This window comes from Chrysemys picta, chromosome 4 (genome assembly GCF_011386835.1).
Source record: "Chrysemys picta bellii isolate R12L10 chromosome 4, ASM1138683v2, whole genome shotgun sequence".
Classification (NCBI taxonomy): Eukaryota; Metazoa; Chordata; order Testudines; family Emydidae; genus Chrysemys; species Chrysemys picta.
The window spans coordinates 27,802,154-27,829,796 of NC_088794.1; the positions used below are offsets into that span (position 1 = coordinate 27,802,154).

At 49.7% G+C, this 27,643-nt stretch overlaps 1 protein-coding gene across 2 annotated transcripts; it reads left to right on the plus strand.

Moving 5' to 3' along the window:
* The first annotated feature begins 24 nt into the window (after nt 1-24).
* On the plus strand, nt 25-27,643 carry INCENP (inner centromere protein). Of its 2 annotated transcripts, XM_005289237.4 has the most exons (18): nt 145-466; nt 1,288-1,398; nt 5,880-6,661; nt 10,824-10,875; nt 12,790-12,823; nt 14,553-14,649; nt 15,375-15,426; nt 17,048-17,165; nt 17,252-17,386; nt 17,705-17,716; nt 21,106-21,215; nt 21,297-21,417; nt 22,415-22,537; nt 23,312-23,487; nt 23,795-23,906; nt 24,181-24,279; nt 26,284-26,443; nt 27,299-27,643. In XM_005289237.4, the coding sequence occupies exons 1-18, from the start codon at nt 330-332 to the stop codon at nt 27,511-27,513; spliced, it is 2,646 nt and encodes an 881-aa protein (XP_005289294.1). In that variant the 5' UTR covers nt 145-329; the 3' UTR covers nt 27,514-27,643. The 2 variants fall into 2 exon arrangements, with proteins under 2 accessions (XP_023966415.1, XP_005289294.1); XM_024110647.3 differs by lacking the exon at nt 17,705-17,716 and having other exon boundaries at nt 25-466.

Consider the following 27,643-nt stretch of genomic DNA (forward strand, 5'->3'; position numbering starts at 1 on the left):
TCCCGCCTCTGTCCGTCACGGCCGGGAGGGGGCGATACTGCTAGGATCCCGCCCCGCTACTTACCAGCGAGCTCCTCCCAGAGGCTCCGCATCATAGATTCTAGTGGCTAGAAAGGCCTGTTTTGGTCTCTATGATGAGGGCTGCGTACGCCCCCTTTCACCTCGTGGGACGCTATGTGATTGGGCAGGAGGGGGAGTGACGACACGCGTGTCCGCTGACAGTTAGATTTGAAAATTGAGGCGGGTAGCGGCGCGGCGCGCACCAGGAAAAGGAGGGTTTCTGCCACGGGCCTGCCCTGGGAGAGCGCCGGCTGCGGACGGACAGAGCCATGGAGGCGGCGTCGGGCCCCGCGCACCTACCCGCGGTCTGTAACCGCAAACTGGCCGAGTTCCTGCGGCAGGTGGACGCCATCGACATGGTCTGGCTGCGGGAGATCCGCGAGGAGGCCGCCAAGATGTTCAGCACGTAGGAGCCGGCGGGGGGGATCTGATCCAGCGCCGGGGGGCGGGGGAGGAGAATGGAGCGGGCTGGTGGGGGATGGGTTCTGGTCCAGCCCTGGGCGGGTTGATCCAGAACCGGGGGTAGGAGTGTGCCGGGGGGGGGGTTGATCCATCACCAATTCGGGGGGAGGAATGGATGGGCTGGTGGGGGGATTGGTCCAGCCCTGGCCGGACGGGGTGGGGCGGGGCATGCCACGGAAGGAGGAGTTTGGCCCGGGGCTGGCCTGGGGCAATGGAGCGCACCGGGGTGATGAACGCCGGCAGTGCTGTCCGCTTTCCCCTGCACCCCGCCAGCCACGCAGTGGGGACGGAGGCAGCCCCTCCTCTCCCCAAATAGAGACCGACGAACATGTGGCGAGACCCCACAGACAGAGTGACGCCGAGAGAGGATCCCCCACCCTCCACAGAGACAGGCGCACACCCGCAGATAGAGACAGATACACAAATGCAGAGACCTTCCTCTCCCCCACATGGATCTAGACATATAGAGACCCCCCCACGCACACACCTATAGAGACGTACAGAGAACTCCCCTAATAGACTCAGCTACATAGCCGGTGCCCAGTGGCTGGCTCTGTGACTGGCTGGAGCCAAGCCTGTTGCGTGACCTGTAGTATCCTGTTGGGCATGGGTCCTGCTCCTCACTTGGTAGAGGCAAGACTTTGTAGACATCCTCCTTGTCTGTTCGCCAGCTGGAGACCTACCATGACAGATGTTCCCAGGTGCAAGTACCTTCTTGCCTGGTGATGCTGATTTCTCTTCCTTGCCACCTCCTTGTTAAAACAGCAGCTGCAGTGATGAGCCAGAGCTGATGCCAAAAACACCGTCACAGAAAAATCGTCCCAAGAGGCGACTTTCTAGTGTTCAGGATGAGAACAAAGACCCAATCAGGAAAAGGTGAGAAAGGCTTTATCTGCAGGTGTTAAAGTAGACTCTCCTGATTTGGAATATTAGAGACTGTGCATTAAAAAAAATATTTGTCCCTGCTGCCTCCCTCAGTCACCCACCCATCACCCCTGGCCCCATCGCCCCCAACCTCCCCCAGATCCCGCTGATTTCCCTGCCCCGCATTGCCATGAGCTCCCTTCTGCAGCTTCACACCCCAGGCTCACCTAGCTCCTTGCCTCTTGGCCACGGCATCCGGTAAGGCCGGCCATCCTGAAGCCCTGCTGCCCTGGGATGAAGCCTAGAGCAGGAGCCCCATGGCTAGAGTGGGGAGGGAGGGGCTGAATCCCAGAGCCCGCTGCCAGAGCTCCAAGGCTGAAGCCGCAGGGGAGGGGGTGAAGCCTGTCCCCAGAGTCCTGAAGCTGGAGGAGAAAGGGTGAAGGCCACTCCTGGAGTCTTGCGGCTGAAGCCGGGGAGGGAGGGTGAAGCCTGCTCCTGGAGTCCCATGGCTGAAGCTGGGGCAGTGGAGCTTAAGCCCACGCCTGGAGCCTCTGGCTTAATCGGGGGGGGAAAGCCCAGACCTAGAGTCCCGCAGCTGAAGATGGGATGGGGGAGTGGGGCTGAAGCCCTCCCGCGAGCCCCTCGGTGCTGCAGGGAGGGGCTGCTGCTTTACCACCTCCTTCATCTCTGGCCAGGAGACTGTCGTGGCATCAGGAAAAACCCCTGGTGGCCCCATTTGAGAAATGCTGCTTTCAAGTACAATATTGAACTGCACAGAAAATGTTCTGCATGCACACTTATTAATATTCTCTAACTGTAGCAGCCCTAAACAAACTATACATGCACTGCTAGTATTCTGCAACATATCAGTGCTTGTCAGATTGTTCAAGGGCATCTAAGATCCTGTGACTTTTTCAATTATAAAAATCTCAGAATCCGTGCCAAGCAACCGGCCTTGACTATTGCATGAGAACTTGTGTGAAAACAGGATCTTGCTTCATTAATTCCCTTACTCACATTGCTCGCTACCCACCTAGAATCAGTTGTGACTTACCTCAGGACAGAGTTGGATACATGTCATGAATCTGATAGACTGTCTTACAAAATATCCATTTTTCCGATGGTGCAGCCTACATTTGACTTGCTGAAAAGCTGTGTCCCCTCAGTTCTCCAACCTGGGGTGCCTTTTACACTGCTTTGCTGTGAGATCAACCACTCCTGGTCTGCTCTCACACAGTCTCCAGCATGTAAATTACGCCCAGTTACACTGCATGAGTGCTATAGCCAGCCACTCATGAATTACACTGCAGAGCAACACCAGCAAACTCTCCAGGCCCAGACTTTGCTACAAAAATATGCATCTTGCACTGCCAAGCACTCTCCTGGACTCCAAGCTCATATTAAGTCTGTCATTTATTAATAGAAAATGATATGCACAAGCCTTGATACCCCAAGTGGAGTTTTCCAAACACACAGGTTTAGATAAAACAATAAAACAAGTTTAACCACTAGAGAAACAGATTTTAAGTGATTAGTGGTAAGGCAGAATTGGTTACAAAAGAAATAGAAAGATAAAACCGCAAGCTAATTCCTAAACTTTACCAAGCTAAATAAGATTGGAAACAAGCATCGTTCTTACCACACCAGATGCTCCAGGCAATTCTCAGTTCTTCAAGTGCTTGCTCAGGTCCAGTCCATATTAGCTGTGTGTGCTTGCTACATGCACCGGTGTCAGATGTTTTTCCCCTCAGTGGTATCCATAGGGGACCGGCTCTGGCACCCCTGGAGTGGCGCACACATGCCACAGTATAAAGGGCGCCGCCGGCTCCCTCCACCCTCAGTTCCTTCTTGGTGACAGTGATGGAACAGCTGCTGCTTAGGCTGGCTTTCTTGCTTGCTCAGTAGTTAACAATCTTTTCTTAAAAAAAAAAAGTTGTAAATAGTTGCGAATAGTTTTAGAAAATCCTTAGTGTTAGATTAAAAAGTTAGTGCCAGACAGATTCAGCCGGGGGTCAGGGCATGCCCCGGTTCCCAGGCTACAAACCCTGCAATTTCTGCAGAAAACCTATGCAATCAGTGACCCGCATAGCACTTGTTTGTGGTGCCTGGGCGAGTCCCACATAACCAACAAGTGTCAAATTTGTAAGGCCTTCAAACCTTGGACGAAGAAGGAGCGAGACATCCGTCTCAGAGCGCTCCTAATGGAGTCTGTGCTAACTCTGGCACCGGAGCAGCTAAGGTCCGATTCTGGTCCCAGCACTGTGGCATTGGTGCAGAGCGCGCCCCCGCCAGCACCATCGACGGACTTGTGACAATCTCCCTCCCTGGCACCTGCCAAGCTACAAAAGAAGACCAGGAGAGGAAGATCTGCTACGTCTCGTGAGGGCAAGGAGGTGGGCCAAGACCCAAGGCGGGCGAATCCGATCCTCCTGTGGGTGGGGCCCCAGCTCACAGAGAGTGGGCTAGCCCTCCCCAAGCCATGCCTGCCTCACCAGACCGTGATGTGGGCCACAGGCAACTGGATGTCCTTTCACCACCTGTGGCGCGGCAGGCAGCACAGGATATCATGGCGCTACCAGTGCTTCCCATACCGGCAACGGCAGTACCACGATCCAGGGGTAAATCCACCTTAGGACCATTCCGCAAGTCCCCATCTGTGCGGCATCGCTCCCCATCACAAGTGCCCAGATCGGTGACAGGAGCCTCAGACAAGCCGTAGGCTGCAGTGTCTCGCCCCCATCCAGAGTCAGTCATCTCAGGAGGGGGAACCATTCAGGTCCACCTGGACCCCGAGGAATGGCCACTAGGACCACCACCGGAGGGGGCGGAGCTCTCGGTACCGGCCTCGTCCTCCTCGTCCCCTAATGAGGCGATTACACCCACCCCCCATTTCCACAAGATGATGCTAAGGCGCATCAGGAACTATTGAAACACGTTGCCTCCAGCTTGGGGATCCATGCTGAGGAGCTGGAGGAAATATAGGACTCCTTGCTCTACCGCACTGGCTAGGGTTGCGCTATCCCTATGTGAGGGGGAATCTAAAATTATTAACGTCTTGTGGCAGACCCTCTCATCCCTGCTCCCTATTTCAAAAAGGGCAGAGTGAAAATGCTATGTGCTGGTGAAGGGTCATGAATACTTATATGCCCACCTAGCCCCAACCTCCCTGGTAGTTGCGTCCATTAACGAACGAGAAAGGCCAGGCCAGCTGGGAGCAACCTGAGGGTGGAGGGAGCCAGCGGTGCCCCTTATACTACGGGATATGTGTGCCACTCCAGGGGACACCAGAGCTAGTCCCCTACAGATACCACTGAGGGAAAAACTTCTGGCACCAGTGCATGTGGTGAGCACACACACACCTAATATGGAATGGACATGAGCAACACATCTCGAACACCAGTTACAGAACAGGTAACTATCTTTTCATAGTTTGCAGTTCACAGGCTGGATTTTCTTTCAGCCTGGGACCGGTCCCCTTAGTTCAGTGTTCTTCAGATATTCACTGATGTTATCAGCAGAGAGCTGTAAGGTAGAGAGGAGAGGAGGCCTTCCCCCTTTCTCCCCCCCTCTTCTTATACTCCAACGCTTTGTACTGGACGAGTCCTTGCTGGGTCATGGGGTCAGGCAGTTCCATTGGGTATGTGAGCTGCCAACTATCCTTCAAGTGAATTGTACATACTTTGTGGCCGCTCCCCTCTGGGCTGGTGAATGTCCAATTAAGTAGGGCGTATATATGGAGGATAGGTTCATTAATGGCTATTAGCTAAGATGGGCAGGGATGGTTTGCCAGAAGTCTTTGGTTTGCCAGAAGCTGGGAATGGTAAACAAGGGATGGATCACTTGATGATTACCTGTTCTGTTCATTCCTTCTGAAGCATTGTCGGAAGACAGGATACTGGGCTAGATGGACCTTTGGTCTGACCCAGTATGGCCGTTTTTATGTAAGTAGGTAATGGCTCTTCAACACCTTGCTGGCATGGTATCTTTGTGTCTGAGATACTGGCTTGTGGGTGTTACCTAGAAATACAACCTATTTCAGTAACTATCATACAGCAAAATCTCATAATTTTACATGTAGTGTTATTGAAATGTGTGCAACAGGATAGTAATGATCAGCAAATCATGAGTTTTCAAATGATACCTCAAGGTATACTTTGTACAACTTTTATCATAGTCTTGTAAAAGGGGTGCACATAGGGGTACAGACTGTCACACACGCCCACCTCTTTCTGTTAATTTGTTGCTTTTTTCTATATCAACTCAATTTTGTCTTGTAAGTGCCCCAAACCACACATCATCACCAACACATGGATGTGTACACAGCAACATCAACTTTTCTGTAAAATGCCTAGGTAGTAAAGAATAATGGAATCCTCCCCGGAAAGGTGCTTTTTGATAAAAAGAAAACTGTCATCTCCAACTCTAGCCGGCAAATGTAAATGAAATGTTTGCTTTTATGTGGCTCCAGTTTGCTTCACTGTTTCTGTTATTAGGTTATCAAGGAGGAGTATTAAGCGAGCATCTGCTAAACGATGTTCCAGAAGACTTCGAAGCAAAGAGGACCTGGAAATAATCAGGGCTGTGATGGAAGAGGCCTCCCCGCCTCGACGGGTGACAAGATCCCGGGCTGTGGTTTCTGATATGCGCTCTGTGGCACTCCCTGAGAAATCAGCTGTCCAGCCAGTGGAAGGGAGGGTCCCCTTAGTAGATATCAGTGTCAATGATCGCAATAGCGCTGAGTTGCATCTGAAGAGAAGTCTGCCCAAGACAGGTGCCATGGTTTCCAAAGTCATTGTCCTGAGCTCAGATGATGACTCTCCCAAGAAAGCTGGGATGGTAGAACTGCAGCCTATGTCTGCAGCCTCTGCCTTAGTAGTTTCAGGAATCAACAGCACAAAGGGGGCAAGAGAAGGCCGGAGTGCATCCAAATTAAAAATAGCAAATACAGCAACTAGCAAAACCACTGTAAATAGGGAGCCTGCCACTGAGGAGATGGATGTCTCTGCTCAGGGACCAGAGGGTAACCAAGGGTCAGTAAAGGAACTTTCCCAGAATTTAAAGGATGGCACGGGGACCCCTACAGGCTCCAAATCAAGCCGTCACTCTGTTCGTCGAAGTCTGATGTGCAGAACCTCCATGAGCTGCCGGACCTCATTGGCGGAGAAGTACTCTCTGGCAAGCAAAAGGGAAAGCATGATCCGGAAGTCTGTCAGCAGGGCAAGGTCCAAGAGAATTGCAGCCCGTCAGTCATCTCTAGCCTCCAACTGCGTGATCCGTAAGTTTCTCAGGTTTACAAGGCAGTTTTGCTTTGCTCCGTTCCCAGGCACTCTGCCTGTTTTTCTTCAGCACTGGAAAGGTATAGTATGGAGTTAGTTCTTCAGTGTGGATGCAGCAGGTATCCTTGGGCTAGATACATTTCAGTTAATGTCAATGTGTTTAAACTGGCTTGCTAAAAATATGCACCAGTTCTAGAGAGACTCATCTGAGTGTGACACCTACAGTGCAGTGTTAACTTCACAAAAGCTAGCACTTCTAGCCGGTAACTGGTCACTTAAATAGTCAGTATCCGTGTAGATCAGGGGTGAGCAAAATACGGCCCACGGGCCGAATCCGGCCCATCTAATGTTTCTGTCCAGTCCGCCATGACTAATATTTCTGTCTGGCCTCCTGCCCCCTCACAATCTCTGAGTCCGGGCTGCTAAAAGTCCCACTGTGCAGCGGGGCGCTCAGGCAGGCTGCCTGCCTGCTATGGCCCCAAGCCGCTCCCGGAAGCGGCCGGATGCTGCTGGCACGCCTCTGCGCGTCTCTGGCAGCGGGGCGGTGGCTCTGTATGTTGCCCCCTCCCCGCCCTCAGCACTGTCCTCACAGCTCCCATTGGCTGGAAACCGGCCAATGGTAGCTGCGGGACCAGTGCTTGCGGGCGAGGGCAGCGCATGGAGACCCGCTTCTCCCCTCATCCCAAGGGGTGTGCAGAGACATGCCAGCAGCAGCTGGCTGCAGCCACTTCTGGGAGTGGTGTGGGGCTATGGCAGGCAAGCAGCTTGCCTGAGCCTGCTGTGCCGCCAGCCAGGCGCCGCCTGTGGTAAGCACCACCTGGCCAGAGTCTACACCTCACACCCTCTCCTGCACCCCAACACACTGCGCCAGCCCAGAGCTCCCTCCTGCACCCAAATTCCCTCCCAGACCCCACACTCCTCCATTAATATAGTAGAAACGTGCAGCCCGTGATGACTTACCAAAATTCGTGGAGTGGCCCCCCTGCGAAAATTATTGCCCACCCCTGGTGTAGATGGTAAGAGTGTGATTTATGAAGCCGTAGTCCAGGTATCTGTTCCTCTGGAGTCTCTTGCCATTGTAAAGTTGCAGAAAAAGCCAGTGGACATGATTCCCCTTTTTAAATTGTGCTGACCATGGGGTGGTGTGGGCTCTCCTCAAGTCCTGTGGCTTTCCTCTGGAAACAAAGTAACTATTTTTGTGACCCAATCGCTTAAACAGAAACTGGCCGGTGGTTTTGGAGCCCCTGTTTTCTGGGAGGGCAAGGAGGGGCTGGGGTTTTCAAGACCTAGTATGAATAGAAATGTGCTCATGAATATACATATTTGAATAACTTGCAATGGGAACTGATGGTTGTTTGTGGGGGAATAATTGGATTTTAAAGATCCCTTATTTGCCTTGCTGGGAAGCAAACATTGTTTTAGTGCAGGAGATTCACTTTCTGGCTCTGTTATGGAGCTGAGTGAAATGCAAAAAGTAAACAAACACCAGGTAAATGAGTAAGAGACTCCTGAAGTGTAAACACCCTTGCATCTAAAGAAGGTTGGAGATAAGCTATGTGATGAGACTATGGAAAATAGGAAGAATAGACTTGGCAGGCTGGTCAGTTTACGGCCTGTTATTTGACCCTGATCAAATATTCCAGCAAGAATGCTCTGATGTAGGTGGTGACCTTCTTTTTTGATTGCATCACAGTGCATTTCATTGTGTTTTGCATTTTTTAGTTAAAACAACTCAGTTAAGTAACTTGTTTTTTTGTAATTAGGCTTAAGTATCTAAGGCTATACGCTTGTTGGAGACTAAAGTCTTTACTCTTTAGTTACTGTTCTAATAAATTAGTACTTTAAAATATGAATATTTTGACATTATTTGACAATATTAGACTGGTAAATTAACCAATTATTTTTCAACTGGTCAAATATCCAACCCTAAGAGAGAACGCTGCTACACTAACATTTTTTTTTTCAGTTCTATTGTTCTACCTCAGGGGGTTCCCAAACTTTTTGCCATCACAAATTCATCACTATTTTGATGAAGTACTTCCTGTGCGGATCCCAGAGATTATAGTGGATTCAGTTTTGTAGTGCAAAATGGTGTCCCTTGTGTATCATGACCTCGCATGCAACATACGTGTGAGGACACACTGTGCAAAGCAAAATGGCATCCTCCGCACAGGGGTCATTGCTGATGGCCCTCAATTTGGGAGCCACTGATCTATGTTTTCTAGCTGAGGACTTCCATGACTCTTGAAGATAGATCTGTAGCACAAACAGAAGAGCTTTCACAAACAGTTTAACATGCACCATTAACACAACTGCTAAATTGTTTCATTTAAACCATTTCTTTAGAATCATGCTAGAAGCTGTGGCTTTGTCTACACTGTGGTTCTCCTGGGTCCTGACAATGGCTCAGCAGAATCTGGGGAATTCTGTATAAATTTCTGCAGCATAGACTCTGCCCAAAGCACTTCGTAGACAAGGAGATGAAAGCAGTGCTGACAATATTCTCAGCATGGCTCTCTATGGGCCAGTATTGAAAACAGTTTTGTACAGTTTATGTTAGCACTTAAACCAGGGATGGGCAAACTTTTTGGCCCGAGGGCCACATCTGGGAATAGAAATTGTATAGCGGGCCATGAATGCTCACAAAATTGAGGTTGGGGTGAGGGAAGGGGGTCAGGGGTCTGGTTGGGGGTGCGGGCTCCGGGTTGGGGCCAGAAATGAGGAGTTCAGGGTGTGGGAGGGGGCTTCAGGCTGGGGGGGGTGAGGGCTCCGGCTGGGAGCATGGGCTCTGGGGTGAGGCTGGGGATGAGGAGTTTGGGGTGTAGGAGAGGATCAGGGCTGGAGAGGGGGTTGGGGTGTGGGAAGGGATGCAGGCTCTGGGGTGGGAGCAGCATGTCCCTTCTCCGGCTCCTACGTGGAGGCGCAGCCAGGCGGTTCTGCACGCTGCTCCATCTGCAGGCACTACCCCTGCAGCTCCCATTGGCCGCAGTTCCTGGTCAATGGGAGCTGCAGGGGTGGCGCTTGGGACGGGGGCAGCGTGCAGAGCGGAACCCCCTGGCTGCCCCTAAGCATAGGAGCCGGAGGGGGGGCATGCCGCTGCTTCTGGGAGCCACGTGGAGCGGTCCCCAATCGTGCTCCCTGGCTGGAGCGGGGCAAGCCCCAGACTCTGCTCCCCAGTGGGAGCTTGAGGGCCGAATGAAAATGGCTGGCGGGCCAGATTCGGCCCGCGGGCTGTAGTTTGCCCACCCCGATTTAAACAGTTGTCATCAATTGGAATCCATTGCTGACAATTTGGCCTTCAGTAGAGTAAACCGTGAGTAAGCCTCTTGCTGTAAAATGGCTTAAAAATCCATGTAGGTTGAACAGGGCCTTCCACAATGAATGAAAGAGTCCAAATCTAAACACTTCGTTTGATGTAAATACACAATGTGGGCATGGGGGGTTGGCAGCAGCTAGATCTTGCTTTGTTGAGCCAATCTGTTCATGTACATTGCTTGTACACCTCTACCTCGATATAATGCTGTCCTTGGGAGCCAAAAAATCTTACCGCGTTATAGGTGAAACCGCGTTATATCGAACTTGCTTTGATCCACTGGAGTGCGCAGCCCTGCGCCCCCCGGAGCACTGCTTTACCGCGTTATATCCGAATTCGTGTTATATCGAGGTAGAGGTGTGCCATTCTAGAGAGAGAACTGCACTATGGGAATCTGATTCAATACATAACTGTCAGCATGTATTGAATGTTCATCACAGTGCTTCACAATGACAACAAAAATAAATACATCAGTTGCTGGAACAGGCAAAAGGTTTTGTTCAGTAGTTTACTCAAAGACCTATGTATAACTCAGGCTGTTGTCTTGATTGAGGAGAGTCTACTATTTAAAACTGAGTGATATGGGGAGCTTATCCATTTCTGGGGCAATAAGGGAAGGCAGTTTTGTTGTAGTTCCAGAATTAGTTCACCCCAATTGTAAAGGAATTTGTGGAATCCTGTGGCTGCTTGCATTTATTAAAATATGATAACTTGTAGCAGGAACCTTCTCAAAATACCCTTGCCTGATAGATGTGCAGGTCCCAGGTTCTGAGCTTGATTGACAGGAATAGTCTTTGCTAGGACTTGTTTATTTACATTTTGTTTTTCATGCTCTTTTTTTCCCTCAGGTCACAGCTCTGTGGAGAGCCTTATGGATGAAGAAAAAAATGTCGAAGTCAGGTAAGGCTACTCGTGCAAGGTTTCTCCATTCCCCAAATATTCTTGAGGTCCATCCAGCTCTCCAGGCCACATCCCGAGGAGTTGCTCTGGTGGTCTTCCTGTTCCTTACTAGCCAGAACAACTACAGAACCAGGCTTTTCTCTCAAATTTGAGCTTGTAGAGTCTAGTGTAAATAGTTAAACTACCTGATATTAAATCTAAATTTTAGCATAGTGGATTTCTTACTATTTCATCACATTTTGTTGCCTTCTGTTTTGGCCAAGGTTGCAAACCCATGCAAGAAATTAGGGTTGACAAGATGTTCCTCTTGCCTCACAATGTTCCTCGGTTTCAGATGGCTTGAAAAGTGCCGTTTAGGCATTGGAGAAAGGCATTTGGTTAAAGGCTGTGATGTTTGTAAAGCCTTTTCAAATGGGCCCAAAAGAACTATAACACTCTGCTCCAGAGCCTGCTCCTCCAGGAGGTTCTGGGAGATCCTGTTCCGAAAGGGAGCCTCTGGACACAGGGAGGGTGATCTTTAAGCCTATGTTAGAGCTGAAGCCTGATGAAGAATCCCAGGCTAGAAGGGTTCATTCTCTAGCAAAGGTGCTCCATAAGGAACTAATACAATGGGTTTTGTCAGTTAAGGTCCCAAAGTCTGACTGCAGCTGAGAAAAGCAGCTCTCAGTTACAAGAAGGTGGGTGGCAAGAAAGGTGCCCCGACAAAGAATCCCCCTATTGCATTTGGGTTCTGTGGATTTTAGGGTCCTAAGAAGGATAGGGGCCTCTTCAGATTCAGGCCAGTCAGATCAGTCCTCTGCATCAGGGCACCTTTTATTCACTACTACTTATTATTATTATTTATTTATTATCATTATTGTCTTTGTATTTTCTCTGGAATCTGGACCTTGACTATACCTTGACCAAGGAATTTGGACCTTGACAAAAATAATTGATTATCCCTGCGCTAGAGGAAGAAATATCTGATGCTCCAGAGCAGTGGTTCTCAACCAAGGGTCCACGAACCCTTTCAGGGGGGCCGCGGAGCCCCGCAGCTGAACCCCAGTGCCCCAAGCCCCAGTGCTGAAGCCGGGAGCGGCGCAGGGCTGAAGCCGGCAAACCTCCCTTCCCCTCCCCCCCAAGCCAGAAGCAGCGGGGGCTGAAGCTGGGAGCCCTAGCGCTCCCCTTCCCGAAGTTGGGAGCTGCTCTGGGAGCCCCCGTCCCCCCCGTACAAAGCCCCTAGCTACCCCCTGCTTGCACCCTGAGCTACCCCCTCACTTCACACAGCCCCTAGCTACCTGCTCCCTGCACCCTGAGCGGTTTTCAGACTTTTTGAACTGAGTCCCCCCTTTGAGTTATATATTTGGGTTGTGTCCCCCCACAGCCCAGACAGCCTGGGTAGCCTCCTGAGTGAGTCAGGGGGCGGAGGTGGTGCTCCCTCCCTGGACCCCGCTGTGCGGAGCTGGCTCAAGCCCTGCCAGCTCTTGTCCCCCCATTCTCCCCCAAATAGAAGTAAAACTATGCCTATGCCCAAGGGTCCCATCCCAGCGCAGAGCCCTGAGTCATCCCCCTCTTCTCCCCGCTGGGCCCTGGTGTTTTATAGCATGTTGAGGGGGGCCTCAGCAAGAAAGAGGTTGAGACCCCCTGCTTCAGAGCGCTGAGTAACTCCTTCATTTGTGCTCTTATCTGGTTCATTCTTCCAGAGTTTGGGAAAGGGAAGATTTCCGTGGTGGCTTATTTTAAAAGCAATGTCTGCTTGGAGTGGAGTTATTGTGCAGAATGCAAGTGATGGGTGAAGAGCACAAAATAAATGCATTGAATTCCACGGTTGGAGCATTTCTTCAATGGTTATCCTGGCATAAAATGTATTATTGCCCACAGACAGCTCTGAGCTGGTACTGTTTTTGCCACTAAGCATCTAACTCTTTCTTCCAGGTCTGAGCTGGGATCTACCACCCCCTGTAAGGAGGTAAGATCCGGGTAGGGCTGATGCAGCATAAATACTGGGGGAGAGCTATGAAAAGCTATTTTTTGTCCATCAGCTCCTTAGTTCAACTTGTCCTGGGCAAGTTGATGGTATCACTGTTCCAGAGCACAGCAAGGATTTGGGCGGGGGGATACTTTTGGCTCCTGTTTCCTGGTTCAGTTTTATGTGCTGATGGTGATCAGAAACTTGGTGGGAAAATTCAGAATCTTCAGCCCTTACCTCGGCAGGCAAACAAATGACTTTTCATGGTCGTGGAAAGTGTTTTGACTGAACTGTTACTAAATTGGGAACTTAAACAGAATGCAACTTTCAGAACTTTCCTGTTGACCTTTAAATAATGTTTAGGTCTAATTGAAGGGCTTGTCCATTTTTGCAATTAGAGAACTATTAAATATTGTAACTACCATGTAGTCTGAAACCACTCCCTCCCTGATTTGTGCTCCCTTCAGTTGGTCTCATGAGGAAAAGCCCCACGATTGTGTGAGCACTTGTTTCAGAATCACTTGCTCTTTCCTCAGCTGTCCTCAATTCCTCAAATCCCTGGCCCAGCACCAGGTCTTCTCTCAGGGTAGAATCCTATGATTCACCCCATTTTTAGACTGGATCATGGGGTTACAGCATCCCTGTTTACCAACAGTGTTTGGTACCTGCCAGAGACTTCCCTTTGGGGATCTGTGATCAGTATGAAAATGGGATTCTCAACAGCCTCTCCAAAGCAAAGTATTTTTCTCCAATTGCCATAGGGATACAGGAATCAGAAGACATTGTCGTACCTAAAGCCTGAGGGAATTGCTAACTGTTAGGGAGGTCTGACTTATCCCTCATGCTCATGCTCTTCTGAGGACCAGGTTAGTCTGTTTCTCTGCAGACCCTGCCTCCCTGGGACATTTTCAAGAGCTATCCAGGGTTGTGAGGCACCTCACCACCACCTATGCTTAGTTTAGCCTGAGGAAGTCTCATCTTTGCCTGCTGTGGATCGGCTCCCTGAAACAAGCAGCATTCTGGTAGCATAAGCACTGTCTTCCAGGGCTCACTCTCTATGTACAGATTTGCTATAGGCACATAATAATCCCAAACTTCTCCAAGCAGTTCCTCATCCACTGGATGCTCACAGAATAACCAGGCCAACTCAATTCCCTGCTTTTAGCAGGCTGCTCCCAGCTCTACCTGGCTGGAGTCTTGTTCCCTGGTGTCTCAAACTCTCCTGCAGTAGCCTGCTAACACTCTGCAGCTTCCTTGCAAGATACTATTCAAATAGAGGTATACATCATATTAATAAATTAGAGATCTTCTATGTTCCTCCAACCTCTTAGCATGGAATTAGGAATCTGAAGTAACAGGCACACAATCACCAAGTGGAATGTTGATCTGCCATTGCCTGGAAAAAAAGGCTGCAATCAGCACAGTTATCCAGCCTTGACTGTCTTGGGTGTCAGATGGCCTGTGTTCAGCCAGCTCAATGTGAGCAAAAAAATCCCTGCATATTGTGGCCACTCTTGTGTTCTATGCAAACAGCTGCTATTTACTTCAGTGCTGCAGCTTGTTACTCAGGTGGGGCTTTCTCTCTCTCTTACAGTTGCAGGGTGGGACTTCACTTGTATTTCCAGTGCTTTGCCTTGTGCCAGCAGGACACAGAGTACTTTAAAATGCTGACTGAGTTTTTATTTCTCTCTGTGGGCATCACACTGAAATCCAGTTGCCTTTTCTGCAGGATCCCCAAGGCCCCAGGATGTCCCTTCGTTCTAAGAATGCCAAGACAGCTGTTGGCAACCATGTCCAGGCAGAGCAGCAGGAGGGGAGCGGTACAGGTAACTCTCTTCCAGAGCCCCATTGCTGACTGAGATTCAGGGAAGGGCAAGACTTTGCTTTGAGGGTTGGTTAATTTGTCTCACATTCTATTGACCAGGTTCCTTGTGCAAGAAACTGGTCTGATCTCTCAATCCGGGGGTAGTCAGAAACATTTTTCACGTGGCAATAACAATAATGATAATAAATAAATAAAATGATGTTGTGGTCTGTTCAAAAGTGTCTGGTGGTCCAGATGTGGTCTACAGTCTGCCAGTTGACTACCCCGTCTTAAATCAAGTGACACTTGGCTGTGCTGGACTCTTTTGATATAGGTTTTCCTTCAGGAAATGTGGTAAATGTGCTTTCCCATTAGAAGGTTGGAGGATTGTTATATCTTACGTGGGTAGGGAAGGAGGATCTGAAACCTCTTATGGTTTGATGCAGGCTGTTATCTCGGTGGATCTACATGCAGAAGGCCAAAGCATAGTGCGTACCACAGACAACGTTCCCTACAGTGTTTTGTAAAGATAACACTTTGTATTGGTCAGAGTGCTGGGGTTTGGAGGTGGCTAAGTCGCTTTCTGCCATAAGCAGGAAGGTCCAGTCTGTTAAGTTCATGGCAACAGCAGAAGAGGTTCCCAACAATGTACTCAGGGGGCTGAGCTGCTAGGCCTGATGACTCTGGCTTTGGACTCTCCTGAAGGGAACCTTTCAGATGGAACTAACTGTAATTCTTTCTCTGCAGAGAGCCATTCCGATAAGAGTGATGAGGCCCAGGAACAGCCCCAGAGTGTCAGGTACATTCTCATCAGAGGGAAGGGGAAATAGTCTGGGTGGGCTGGACTGATTTCATTCAACATTATAGGGCTTCAATGAAAGCTTGTCTGTATCTCTGAAGAAGGGTTTTAATCCACATCTCCTAGCATGGCTTTATAATACCTCATTAGCCAGGTAATTGTACCAGATAATTACCTTTAAAAGCTCTGATACACATAGTTTTGTGGCTCTGTATTTTTGAAAGATTTAAAATATTTTGCTTTGCCTATGGGATATTCATAGCGTTATTGATGCACTAGTCTGTAGGTAGCTGGAATCACTCGGGGAATTAATGCAAATGCCCAGTGCTAGTTATGCAGATACTCATCCCTTTGATGCTTTGCTTCCTGGAGGAAGGGCCCTTGACTGATTATTATTATTATTATTATTATTATTATTTTCAAACCTGGATCAGGAGGCCTGGAAACAGAGCCCCCCAAACTATATAAAGAGTCAGCCTGGTCTGACTCACAGACTCACCGTGGAATACAGAACTGATAAATTTTTCTGTACAGACCTACCCAGATCCCATGTGGGTGATGGGTAATACCTAGTAGAGCTTAGCATGCATATAAACTGTTAATTTGTTTTCTGTGTAATGCTTTTATCCCAGGGTGGGCAAACTTTTTGGCCTGAGGGCCACATCTGGGAATAGAAATTGTATGGCAGGCCATGAATTCTCACAAAATTGGGGCAGGGGTGCGGGAAGGGGTGCAGGTTCTGGCTGGGGGTGTGGGCTATGGGGTGGGGCTGGGGATTAGAGGTTTAGGGTGCAGGAGGGTGCTCCAGGCTGGGATCAAGGGGTTTGGAGAGTGTGAGGGAGATCAGGGCTGGGGCAGGGGGTTGGGGCATGGGGAGAGGCTCAGGGGTGCAGGCTCTGAGCGGCGCTTACCTCAAGCGGCTCCCAGAAGCAGTGGCATGTCCCTTCTCCGGCTCCTATGCGGAGACTCGGCCAGGCAGCTCTGCACGCTGCCCCATCTGCAGGCACTGCCCCTGAAGCTCCCATCGGAGCGCCGGAGGGGGCCATCGGAGTGTGTAGGAGCCGTAGTGGGGACATGTCGTGGCTTCTGGGACCCGTGTGGAGCGGCCCCCAGCTGGAGCGCCGGAGTGGGGCTGAGCCGCGTGGTGCATCCCCCAACCCGGTGCCCCAGCTGGAGCGCCGGACCAGGGCAAAGCCAGATCCCTCTCCCCAGCAGGAGCTCGCGGGCCGGCTTAAAACGTAGTTTGTGCATCCCTGTTTTATCCTAATAAACATTTTGTGTTTTGGGAAAGCTGGCTGGTCGCTAATTAACTGTCATTATTCCTGAGAGAGACCTGCAAGTGCTAAATTAAAGTCAGACCTGGTGGGGTAAACATAGTGGATTGCAAGGGAACTGCAGCCCTAAAAGTCTGGTCTGGAGGAAGAGACATGTATGTTCCCTTCCCGAGAGAGGAGCTGACTAGAGGTCTGAGTCCTCAGGGGGTGCTCTTGAGACCACAAAGGATACTGAGGTGCAGTTAACCCTGGAACTGTGACAGTGTGAATCATGAGTGCTGCTAAGATCAGGAGAAGAATTTCCTCTGTTGGGTCGCTGTGTAATAGATGTGTATTAACTTTTGCAGGAGAAAGCCAAGTTACAAGAAAGCCGTGGATGAGCTGTATGATGGGCAGCAAGCGGAGGAAGGCGGGCTCTCCCCTCCAAGAAAAAAGACTCCATCGCCACTCTGTCCAGCCAGCAAAGTGAGGCAGAGTCCCAGCCCCAGCATACTTCCTCTAGGACTCTTCCCTTCTCCTTCAGCTACCAGTACTCTGTGCTCTCTTCACAGGTTGTGCGTCCATTTAAGACCTTTTTACATACTGTGCAGAAGAACCAGCTGCTGATGACCCCGTGTTCGGTGGGGCGAAGTAGTATAAAGAAATCCTTCATCAAACACAACACTCCACTCCGAACCGATCCCAAGGTAAAGCCCTTTCCCTCTGTTAGTGGGATGGGAGGGGAGAGAGCCAGAGTGGCTGCAAAGGCCTGCCATGCAGTGTGGTAATTGTAACCAGCTACTGGCAAGGATGGGATTAGGGTCCTGATTCTGCAAGCTGCTCCATGCAAATGGATAATTAAATCCAGGTGGTGCCACTTACTGCCCACCGCCTCCAAAGTCAATGACATTCTGGAGGCAGACCCCTGCAGCCACCTAGATGAGCCAAGAAGGTCTGGTTCTAGGTTTATGTGGTGATTTCCAAAGGGAGTAACTGTTGTTTTTCCCCATGTTCTGTTTACACAGGGTGAATTTGTCGTAAGTAATGACTCTCCTTAATTATAGACTGGGCTTACAGTAGGTGCACTTCTCACATCACTAACGGGCAGTGGGTGCTTTTTAATTTGCTCACTACCTGCACACAGTCCTAATATTTTTGCTTTACAACAATGAGAAGAGAGGTCAGCATTCAAAGGGCAGCAGGAACCAGCCAAAGTCACAGTTGTTTAGAACATCAGTAAAGTACAAAGGGATAAGGTTCACAGGAATGCCCAGTAGAGGCAAGGGTGCCATGGATGCATGCCTCCTGCTTATGCTCACTAATACAGGGTGCCTTTAAAATAAACATGAGATCTGCTTGGGATGGTCTCTTGTTGTTCCATTGTCTAAAAATTAATTGAAAGTACTAAAATCTAAATTGTATGAAATCAGGTCTTGCTTCCAGAAACCTAGACCACTGAGTCCTGTCTGTCATCTACAGCCTGTTTCCAGTAACAGATAGCAGAGCTGCTAGTGCGTTGCTGGGAATCTTTGGGCCTACACCAGTTAGTGGGTTCTGCTGTACTCTGAAGGTGGACTTCCCTTCTCCACACAAGTAGTGAAGGATTTAATCTCCCTGGTGTACTGCTAATGACACACACAAGCTTACTGCACAGATGGTGGTGCCGCCCGACATTTTGATTAAAAAAACTAGAAACTAGATTAAAATTAACATGGCCCACACTAAATGGATTAAAAGCTGGCTAACCGGTAGGTCTCAAAATGTAATTATAAATGTGGAACAGTCATCGAGCGGTTGTGTATCTAGGGGGATCCTGCAGAGATCTGTTCTTGGCCGTATGGTAGTTATCATTTTCTTCCAGATCACTGGTAAAAAACACAAAATCATCAGTAATAAAGTTTGTAGCTGACCCAAAAATTGGGGGAGTGATAAATAATGAAGAGGACAGATCGATGATATAGAGTGATCTGGATTGCTTGGCAAACTGGGGGTAGGCAAACAGTAGAACCATAGATACAAAGGATTGGAAGGGACTTAGATAGGTTATCTAGTCCAGTCCCCTACACTGAGGCAGGATTAAGTATTTTCTAGACCATCCCTGACAGGTGTTTGTCTAACTTGTTCATTATTGGAGGTACTTAACTAGTTTCCATAACCTTCCTAGGTAACTTGTTCCAGTGCTTAACTACCCTTCAGTTAGGAAGTTTTTCCTAATATCTAGCCTGAAACTCCCTTGCTGCAATTTAAGCTTCTTGTCCTGGCCTCAGTGGTTAAGGAGAACAATTTATCACTCAGTATTTATGAAACAGTATACATCTAGGAACAGAGAATATGGGTTAGACTTGCAGGGTGGGGGGATTCTGTCCTGAGAAGCAGTGGCTCTGAAAAAGATTTGGGGGTTGTGATTGATAATCAGCTGAACATAAGCTCCGAGTGTGACACCGTGGTCAAAAAGGTTAATGCAATCCTTGGATGCATGAAAGGGAATCCTGAGTAGGAGAATACAGATTATTTTACCTCTGTATTTGGCACTTGTGCGACCACTGCTGGAATACTGTCCAGTTCTGGTGTCCACAATTTAAGAAGGATAAATTGGAGAGGGTTCAGAGAAGAGAACAAAGAGAAGGTAAAAGGGTGGCTTGATTACAGTCTAGAAGTACCTCTATGGGGTACTAATATTTAATAATGGGTTCTCCTATCTAACAGAGAAAGTGAGAACACAACTCAATGGCTCGAAGTCAAAAATATGCAGATTCAGACAGGAAATAAGGTGTAAATTTTTAACAGTGAGGGTAACTAACCATTGGAACCATTTACCATGGTTGTGGTGGATTGCCCATTTTTCCGATGTAGGAATTATTTTGGGGAAGTTCTCTGGCCTGTGTTATACAGGAAGTCAGACTCGTGATCACAATAGTCCCTTCTGGAAATCTGACTCACCTACTTGGTGAATGTTTTGTCATCCCTGCATGGGCTATGGTACTTTGTACTTCACTCCAGTCACAGCCAAAGGTGATGCAGGATTCCACAAGTCTAAACAATGCCCCCACAGGGCAGGTTGCCTGTCCAGAGAGTCCTCCCTTTATCAGATGTTTTGGCACAATATAGGTTTTTGTTTGGTTAAGATCCGTCCCCTCAGTTAAGAGCAGGGAGGGGTCAGAGGAGTTACCTAAGCATCCTGGGATGGACTGTGACACTAATACAATGAGAAGACTCTTGTGGAACTAGTGGCCAGAGCTGTCCCTTGAGTAGAGCGAATCAGGGTGACTGCCCTGGGCCCCATGCTTTGATAAAATCGGACTGTCCCGATATTTAGCCCTTTGTCCCACATTCCAACCAATGTACAATCTGGATACCATTTGTCCTGATATTCAGGTGAGGAGGCGGCGGGGGAGGGGGGGGGGCGGGCAAGTGGGGTGGGGAGGTGAGCGGGATGTGGGAGGGGGGTGAGGAGGTGGGTGGACGGGGGGGCGGACAGACAGTGAGGAGACTAGCAGGCAGGTGGGCGGGCGGGCGGCAAAAAGGAAAGCAGCGTGTGGGGGGTGGGTGGCGAGGAGACTTAGCGGGGAGGTGAGCAGCAGGCAGGCCGGGGCGTGCCGGACGGATGGCGGGCAGGCAGGTGGACGTCAGGGAGGAGTGCGTGGGGGGGTGAGGAGGCAAGCGGGGAGGCTGATTTGTCCCAGGCCCTGCACCCCACTAGGGACGGCCTTGCTAGTGGCCTCCATTTCCCTCCTCCTGGTAGCACATTCAGCATGGGTCACGTGGTATGTGTGCGAGGGAACTGAGTGCTCTGCATTGATTTATTCATTTGGTATAGGGCTCGCTGTTGTAATTGGGAGTTCATTCTAGTCTGCCTCAGCAGGAAGCATGGAAGCCACAATTCAAACCTTTGAGAGAACCTTTGGGTGGAAAGTAGGGGCAATGGGGGATCTTGAGATGTGATGTGAGCAGAGGATTACCTAGGACACCACCTCTTCCCTTGTCTCATGCTGAAGTCTAGCACTGATGCTGGCTAGTGACAGTCGAACTTCTGTGGTGAATGCAGCATAGAAATCACGGACAGTGCTGCTTGCCCAAATGCACCCTATGCAGTAACATACTGATCTTGGGGTAATGCTTCTGACACACAAGAAGTGCCCCACAGTTCCTCTCCTGCTCCTAGAAAATGGGGTGGCTGAATTAGCACTGCTGCTTTGTCTCTTCCCATTGCAGCTACTTCTACAGGTTATTAGAGCTGGGCTAGCCACCTTGCTGGGCCACTGTGGTACTGGGGCCCTTTGTGCCCCCTTCCAGGGAGGTTTGTATTGACTGTGGTTGCAACTTCAAGTTCCCTGGTGTGTTGTTTCTGGCTGCCTATGGCCACCCAGACTGCACCAGCAACTAGCCCCAGCAGCTGGGTATAATCTGAGCTTCCCACCCATTGCAGGAGAAGGAGCGGCAGCGGCTGGAGAGCCTGCGGAGGAAACAGGAGGCCGAGCAACAGCGAAAACAAAAGCTGGAGGAGGAAAAGAGACAGCGCCTGGAGGAGATGAAACTGTGAGTAGCTGTCCCTCCAGCTGCTCCATCTCTGGCTCATCTCAGAATTGCTTCATAACTGGCTGTCTGTGTATCCTACAGGAAACGGGAAGCGCGTCTGCGCAAGGTGCTGCAGGCTCGGGAGCGGGTGGAGCAGATGGAGGAGGAGAAGAAAAGGCGGATTGAGCAGAAACTTGCTCAGTTTGATGAGAAGAGTGAGAAGGTAAGAGGGCCCAATCTGACCATGGAACCTCTTGGGACAATGGTTTTCTTATGGGAGTGGGTAGGGTGGAGAGGGGTCACCTCACTTTGGGTCATGTCCTCTCTTGTATAGGGGCAAAGGGGACTGACATTGCTCAGACTCAGGGAACCAATGGGGAAATCTTGCATTAAAGGTGTGACTTGAACCTTGGAGCTAAGGGGGTTTGAGTTCCTGCTGTGTTTTGGGATTATAGCTAATCCTGATAGGAGTCTCTGTTGGCTGGAATGATGAGGGAGAATGCAGGGGGAGGTGCATTTAGGTCAGCAGAGACTCCATTGTCAATTAGTACCAGTCTGGTTAATAGACAAAGAATGTGCGCAAATAAACCATCTCCTCCGTAAGCCTCCTGTGTCTGAAAGTCTTGGGCTATTACAAATAGGGCAGGGGCGTTCAGATAGGTATGAAGAGCCAGAGCAGCCTTGTTTGTGGAGCCTGCTTTCCTCTGTCCCCTTTGCCACTGTGGGCCATGTTCCCTCTTAGGAAACCCTTAATTTGAACCAGATGGAAACTGGCTTACCCTTGGCCTTTGGTTTGCCCTGCAGCTGCCAGAGTCTCTGCTAAGTGACACTCATTCTATTTCAGATATGCTCTGTGTGTTCTGAAGAGCTTCTCCTCATGTGAACTGTCCCAGGTGCTGTTGGACTCACTGCACTGGGTGCTGCCTGCCTTTAAGATAAGGTAGCACCCAGAGGCTTCAGTTGGGATTGGAATCCCATTGAGCAAACCCAGGGGAAGACAAGGTCACTGCCCCAAAGAGCTTATGCTCCGAGAAATATGCACAGACCCCACTGGACCTCTTGACTCTCTGGTACAGGGAAGGGCATCTTTTGCCCTTTGGGCAGATATGTCCCTGACTCCCCAATGAGCTTGATGTACCTGAGAGGACGTAATACATATAGGGGAGTTGTCCCATGTGCAACAGCAAGATCCAGACCCGATGTATGTGTGACTGTCTCAGGTGCGGGAGGAGAGGCTGGCAGAGGAAAAGGTAAAGAAGAAGGTAGCTGCCAAGAAGATGGGAGATGTTGAGGCCCGGCGCAGACAAGAGGAGGAGGCCAGAAAACAGAAAGCGATGCAGCTGGTGAGCTGTGCTGGGGCCTGTATGCAGGAAGGAACGGATTGGGCTAGGGGAATGGGTGTGGTGACAGTGCTGCACTCTGCCCTATACATGGCAGGGGAGCAGCCAGAGTAACACTGATCTCCCACAGTCCCTGTACATGGGGAGGAGGGCAGGACTATACAGTGAGTAGCTGAGGAAGAATTAGCCTACAGGAGGGAAAAGTACAGTCTTCTATCCCCCAAAGTCCCTCGGGTCCCTTTGGGACTCCTTGTTGCCACCCCATCCTTCCCTTCACTACAGACCAGTTTCTGTGCTTTTCATGAGTTTCTAACCATTTCTTCCGCATGGTCCATGAGCTGACCACATCCTCAAAAGTCATAGTGTTTTGGGGAGGTCAGTGCTTGTTAATCCATCTTCCCCGGTTCCTGAGGTGGGCAGGATGTAAATGGGGAGATCTCAGACATCAGGTAATCTATAAAGAGTCTCAACTGCAATTAACAGAGGACCAGAACTCAGGAACCACTGTGAGCCTGGGGCTGAGGGCCATCGACATTCAGGGTGACAGAGCTGAGACCTAGTAGGGGTATCACTCTACGGTGCCAGTGGGATGGGGAGAGCTGAGCAAGCGATTGTGCATCTCTGAAAGGGAAGCAGAAACTACACCGAAAGCTTCAGTCCATCAATGCTGTAGTGATGAGCTGCGGAAAGGCATCAGGCAGGCTGACCCTCGTGCTTTTCTGCATATCCCCCTCTTCCCTTGCAAGGTGGAGGTAACTGCTTCCTTTTGCTTGTCAGGAGGAGGAGGAGCGCCGACACAAGGAGCGAATGCAGAAGAAGAGGGAGGAGGAAGAGCAAGAGCGAGTGAGGAAAATTGCAGAGCAGAGACAGGCGGAACAAGAGAGGGAGAAGCAGCTGGCAGCAGAGAGAGAGCTTGAGAAGAAAAAGGAACAGGAGAGGATTCAGGCAGAGAGGTGAAAAATGACCCTCCATGTACTGAAGCTTCTGTTGTGACCCTGCAGAGAAGAGCAGGGGCTGAATGGCCCAGTGAAAGGGCCTGGCAAAGCCCTATATTCTGTCAGCTTAGCCCTGGAGTGGGGGATGAGCGATGAGCAGCCAGGAAGAAGTTCTGGGCCCCAGAGTGGGAGATATGCACTGGGCAGGTGGTGAAGGCCCTGGACACTGGGGTGAAGGATGAAGTTCAATAGGCATCATGGGGGAGATGCAGTATGCACACTTCTTCTTTCTGAGCGTGACCTGGTGTGTTTCATTGGTTCCCAGAGAACGTGAGCGGCAAGAGAAGGAGAAGGCGGCTCGCCTACAGAGGGAGCTGATGGCAGCTAGAGAGAAGGAGCGGCTCCAAAAGGAGATGGAAGAAAAAGAGAAGAAACGGGTAAGGAGACTCAACATGTATGTATCTGCCGGCAGCAGCCATTATAACAAGTGCTGTCTCCAGCAGCAGCAACTTGGCCACCAGCCTCAGGTGGGCTGTGGTGCTCCTGGAATAAATTGTCATAGAGTTTAATCTCTGGGAGAGTCCTAGCTATCCTGTCCATTACAGGCAGCGCTGCTTGTTCCCTGTAGCAGGTGGTATCCCACCCATGCCACGGAGGGGGTTGGTTACTCCTAAAATCTTAATACTTACACACTGGTGATTTCTGCTTTAGCAAGAGGAGCAGCGTCTAGCAGAGCTGGAACGGCAGGAGCAAGAGAAGAAAGCCGCAGCTGCTGCCAGTAACCATCTGAATGTAACCGTGGATGTGGAGGTAAGGGGGGGACATCAGTGAGATGCAAGCCTGAGCACAGCACTCAGGGAGGAATGGGGCTGTCGTGCTGTCTCCATTTGTTTTCATGAGGGGGGTGGTGCTGGGTAGTGGTTACAGCCGGGGATCTGGCTTCTGTTCCTGATGCCAGCACTGACTTGCCCAAGATCACACAGCAAGTCATGTAATCTCTGTTTCCCCATCGTTAACATGGGGATGAGCTAGTTTTGTGTGCCATGCTCATCACCGTGGTCCCTGAGCACCATTTCCCCTCTGTAAATGGCTTTGAGGTTCTCAATGAAAAGCCCTCAAGGAAAAAATATCAGTGTTTGTCATGGACCTTCAGCAGGCAGCCCCATGGTGGATGCGGGGAGGGAGGAGTCTCTGATGTTCTCACTCTTCCCTGAATTCTTCCGTTCAAAGGAGACTGAGCCCCACATAGAGCAGGAATGTTATCAAATGAGGGTGAAGCGCGGAAGCTTTAAATAAGAGAAATAGCCCCAGGATGGTGCTGGGTGTCTGTCCTGTAGTGTAGCATCTGCAACTATGTGGCTGAGAAACTGCCACTGAAAACTCTTCTGAGTTGCTGACCTTTCCTCAAGTGCTTCCCTCCTGGTCTGATCCTAGAGGGGAATGATTGTGGCTGAAACATTAAAATGAGCACACAGACCGGTGAAGAACATACTTGATTTTTTCTGGAGTGGGGCTCTTTTTAAACAAACTTTAAATGCACAAAAGTTAATGAAGTTGAGGCTTTAAGTAAGGAACAAATTCTCTTTTCCCCACTTGCTTGGGGTAGGAATTTTGATTAAAACCTCCTGTTTTAATCAAACTCCTAGGAAAAGATTGACAAAAATGTTTGTCTGGGTTAGTACCTTTCTTTTTTTCTAAGGTTAAATTAAGGCTTCTTCCTCTTAGCTACACCTTCCCCAGTTTAGTTGTCCCTATCAGCATTCCAGTAACTGTCTTTACATGATTATATAAATCCTCTACTATAAACGTTGCATAAGTGCTTGTGATTAAGTATGTGTAGTTTTAAACATAATCAAACAAGACTTCAACTTTAGTCTTACGGGAGGAGAAGAAAGTCTGCACCCTAAAATCACCCCCAGCTTTGGGAGGAAAGCAGTCATCTGTGATTTAAACCCTATTTACTGTGTAGAATTGCTGCAGCCATCTATTAAACCTAGTGTGTCTATCTTACCAATATGACGCTCACCTAAGTTAGAGAAGGGAACGTGAAACCTTATTTGTACCAAAACTCTCACTTTAGGATTCTTATCATTTTAATACAAATAACTAAGGCTACGTTTTAGTCACAGGTATTTTTAGTAAAAGTCATGGACAGGTCATGGGCAGTAAACAAAAATTCACTGTCCATGACCTGTCCATGACTTTTACTATATATCTCTGACTAAAACTGAGAGCGGGGTAGCTTGGGGGAAAATCCCTGGGGGCATAGCCTGGGGGGCACCGCAGGGGCTGGGGGGGTTGGCGGGGCTGGGGCAAGTTTCCTCCCGGCTCCTGGGAAGCGGCAACCTCCAGCTCCTAGCTCCATGTGCTGCCTCCGTCCCAAGCCCCGACTCTGCAGCTCCCATTGGCTGGGAACTGAGGCCAATGGGAGCTGCAGGGATAGTGCCTGTGGGCGGAGGCAGCATGTGGAGCTAGGAGCTGAGGGAGGGGAATTTCTGTTGCCCTTCTAGGGAGCCCCCCACCAGGTAAACACCGCCCCACACCCCCATCCCCAGCTCTGAGCCCCTCCACACCCAAACTCCTGCTGATGGGGGGTGGAGTGGCCCGAGACTGCCCCAGGGGCTGCCCGAGCTGCCCAGGCAGCTCCTGGGCCAGCTGCCTGGGCCAATGCAGAAGTGACAGAGCCTTACGAATAGCTGATCTACCACCCAAGATGCAATGTTAGGGGTTCCTGGGGCTCAGTGTATCACTAGAACCCTTCAGTGTGGTGCTATTATGATCGCTTAGGGCTGCTTATCTTCTTTCTGTTTCTAGAATTCCCCTGTCTGTAACTCCTATCAAATGACCCCGCAGGGCCCAAAAGGGCCTAAGCCCCCCACCATCAATCCAAATAATTATGGGATGGATCTGAACAGTGATGACTCTACAGATGATGAGAGCCAGCCCCGCAAGCCCATCCCGGCCTGGGCCAATGGTATGTGCCAGCTCACTGTGAAATCTATCCCTGACCATTCAGAAACCCCTGCTGGGTCCCTCAGACTGGTAATGAGACTTGGTGGTAGCTTTCTCTGCCCATGGCATAGGGAGATGAGGTGTTGTGCTGTTAAAGATGCCAGCCTGGAGCTGTGCAGATGGAATGTTATACCAAGATGTGCTCAGCCTCTCTGGAGGCCCATGGGACAGCATCAAGATAACAAATCACTTCCTTTGAACTAGCAGCCTTAGCACATAGTGAAAGGATGAATTGTAATGTACATTTTTGAAACCAACATTTTGGACCTAAACCTGCTTGCCAGTGACTGTTGTTAAAGACCCTGTGCTCCTTTGTAGGGGTAATACCAATGTCCAGGCCACCATTCCCTCTGAGTGCTGCTTTCTAAGGCTGAGTGCTACAGCTGAGCTACATGCTGGTTGCTGTTCTTGCACTTCTGCTATCTGACTCAGTTACCTTATTTACCCCCCTTTGGGATACCTGGAGCAGGACTAAATATACAGAAACCTTCATTTTCTCTCAGAGAGAAGGTGCAGGGTTCTGCTGAGATAGGCAAAGTCTCCTCTCCACTTTCCCCGATTTACTGCAGATCCTTTTGATAAGCACAATTCAATGCTTAGCACATTCACCCTCTGTGCTACCTAAGTCCATGCCAGGGTTCTGATTTCCTAGTGGGCCACTGCGAAGTTGCTCCTCCCCAGGGATCTGCAGTGTTGGAGGCAATAGGGGGATGGGGATGTACAGCTTGAAAAGCAGGCTGTACACACCTAAGTTTCAATGAAGGAATTAAAGGCCAGTTCAATCAGTCTAATAAACTGTTCACTCTTACTTCTCCAGGGACTCAGCTTAGTCAAGCTGTCATCCACCAGTACTATAACCCTCCTGATGTCGCCACGCTCTTTGGGGCCATCATAAGCCCTAAGCTGGAGAACATTTTCTACAAGAACAAGCCGCGATACTTTAAGCGCACCAGCTCTGCTGTCTGGAATTCCCCACCTTTTCCAGGTGCCAAAGCTGTGCTAGGCCTGCCCTACAGCCTGAAAAAATACTGAGGATGGAGGAATGTGTCTCCTATGGAGTAGTGGGGTTTAGTCTTTGTCTATGGAAGAAAAAGGATTTTTATAATCAATCTCTGTAAATCTCTTAATGTTTGTAGATGAATAAAGGTCAGATGTTACTGGG

Coding starts and splice junctions, on each gene's coding strand:
- INCENP (XM_005289237.4), top strand. CDS start 330: ATGGAGGCGGCGTCGGGCCCCGCGCACCTACCCGCGGTCTGTAACCGC. Junction 14,650..15,374: donor GCAGGAGGGGAGCGGTACAG/GTAACTCTCTTC, acceptor CTTTCTCTGCAG/AGAGCCATTCCGATAAGAGT. Junction 23,907..24,180: donor AAGAAAAAGAGAAGAAACGG/GTAAGGAGACTC, acceptor TTTCTGCTTTAG/CAAGAGGAGCAGCGTCTAGC.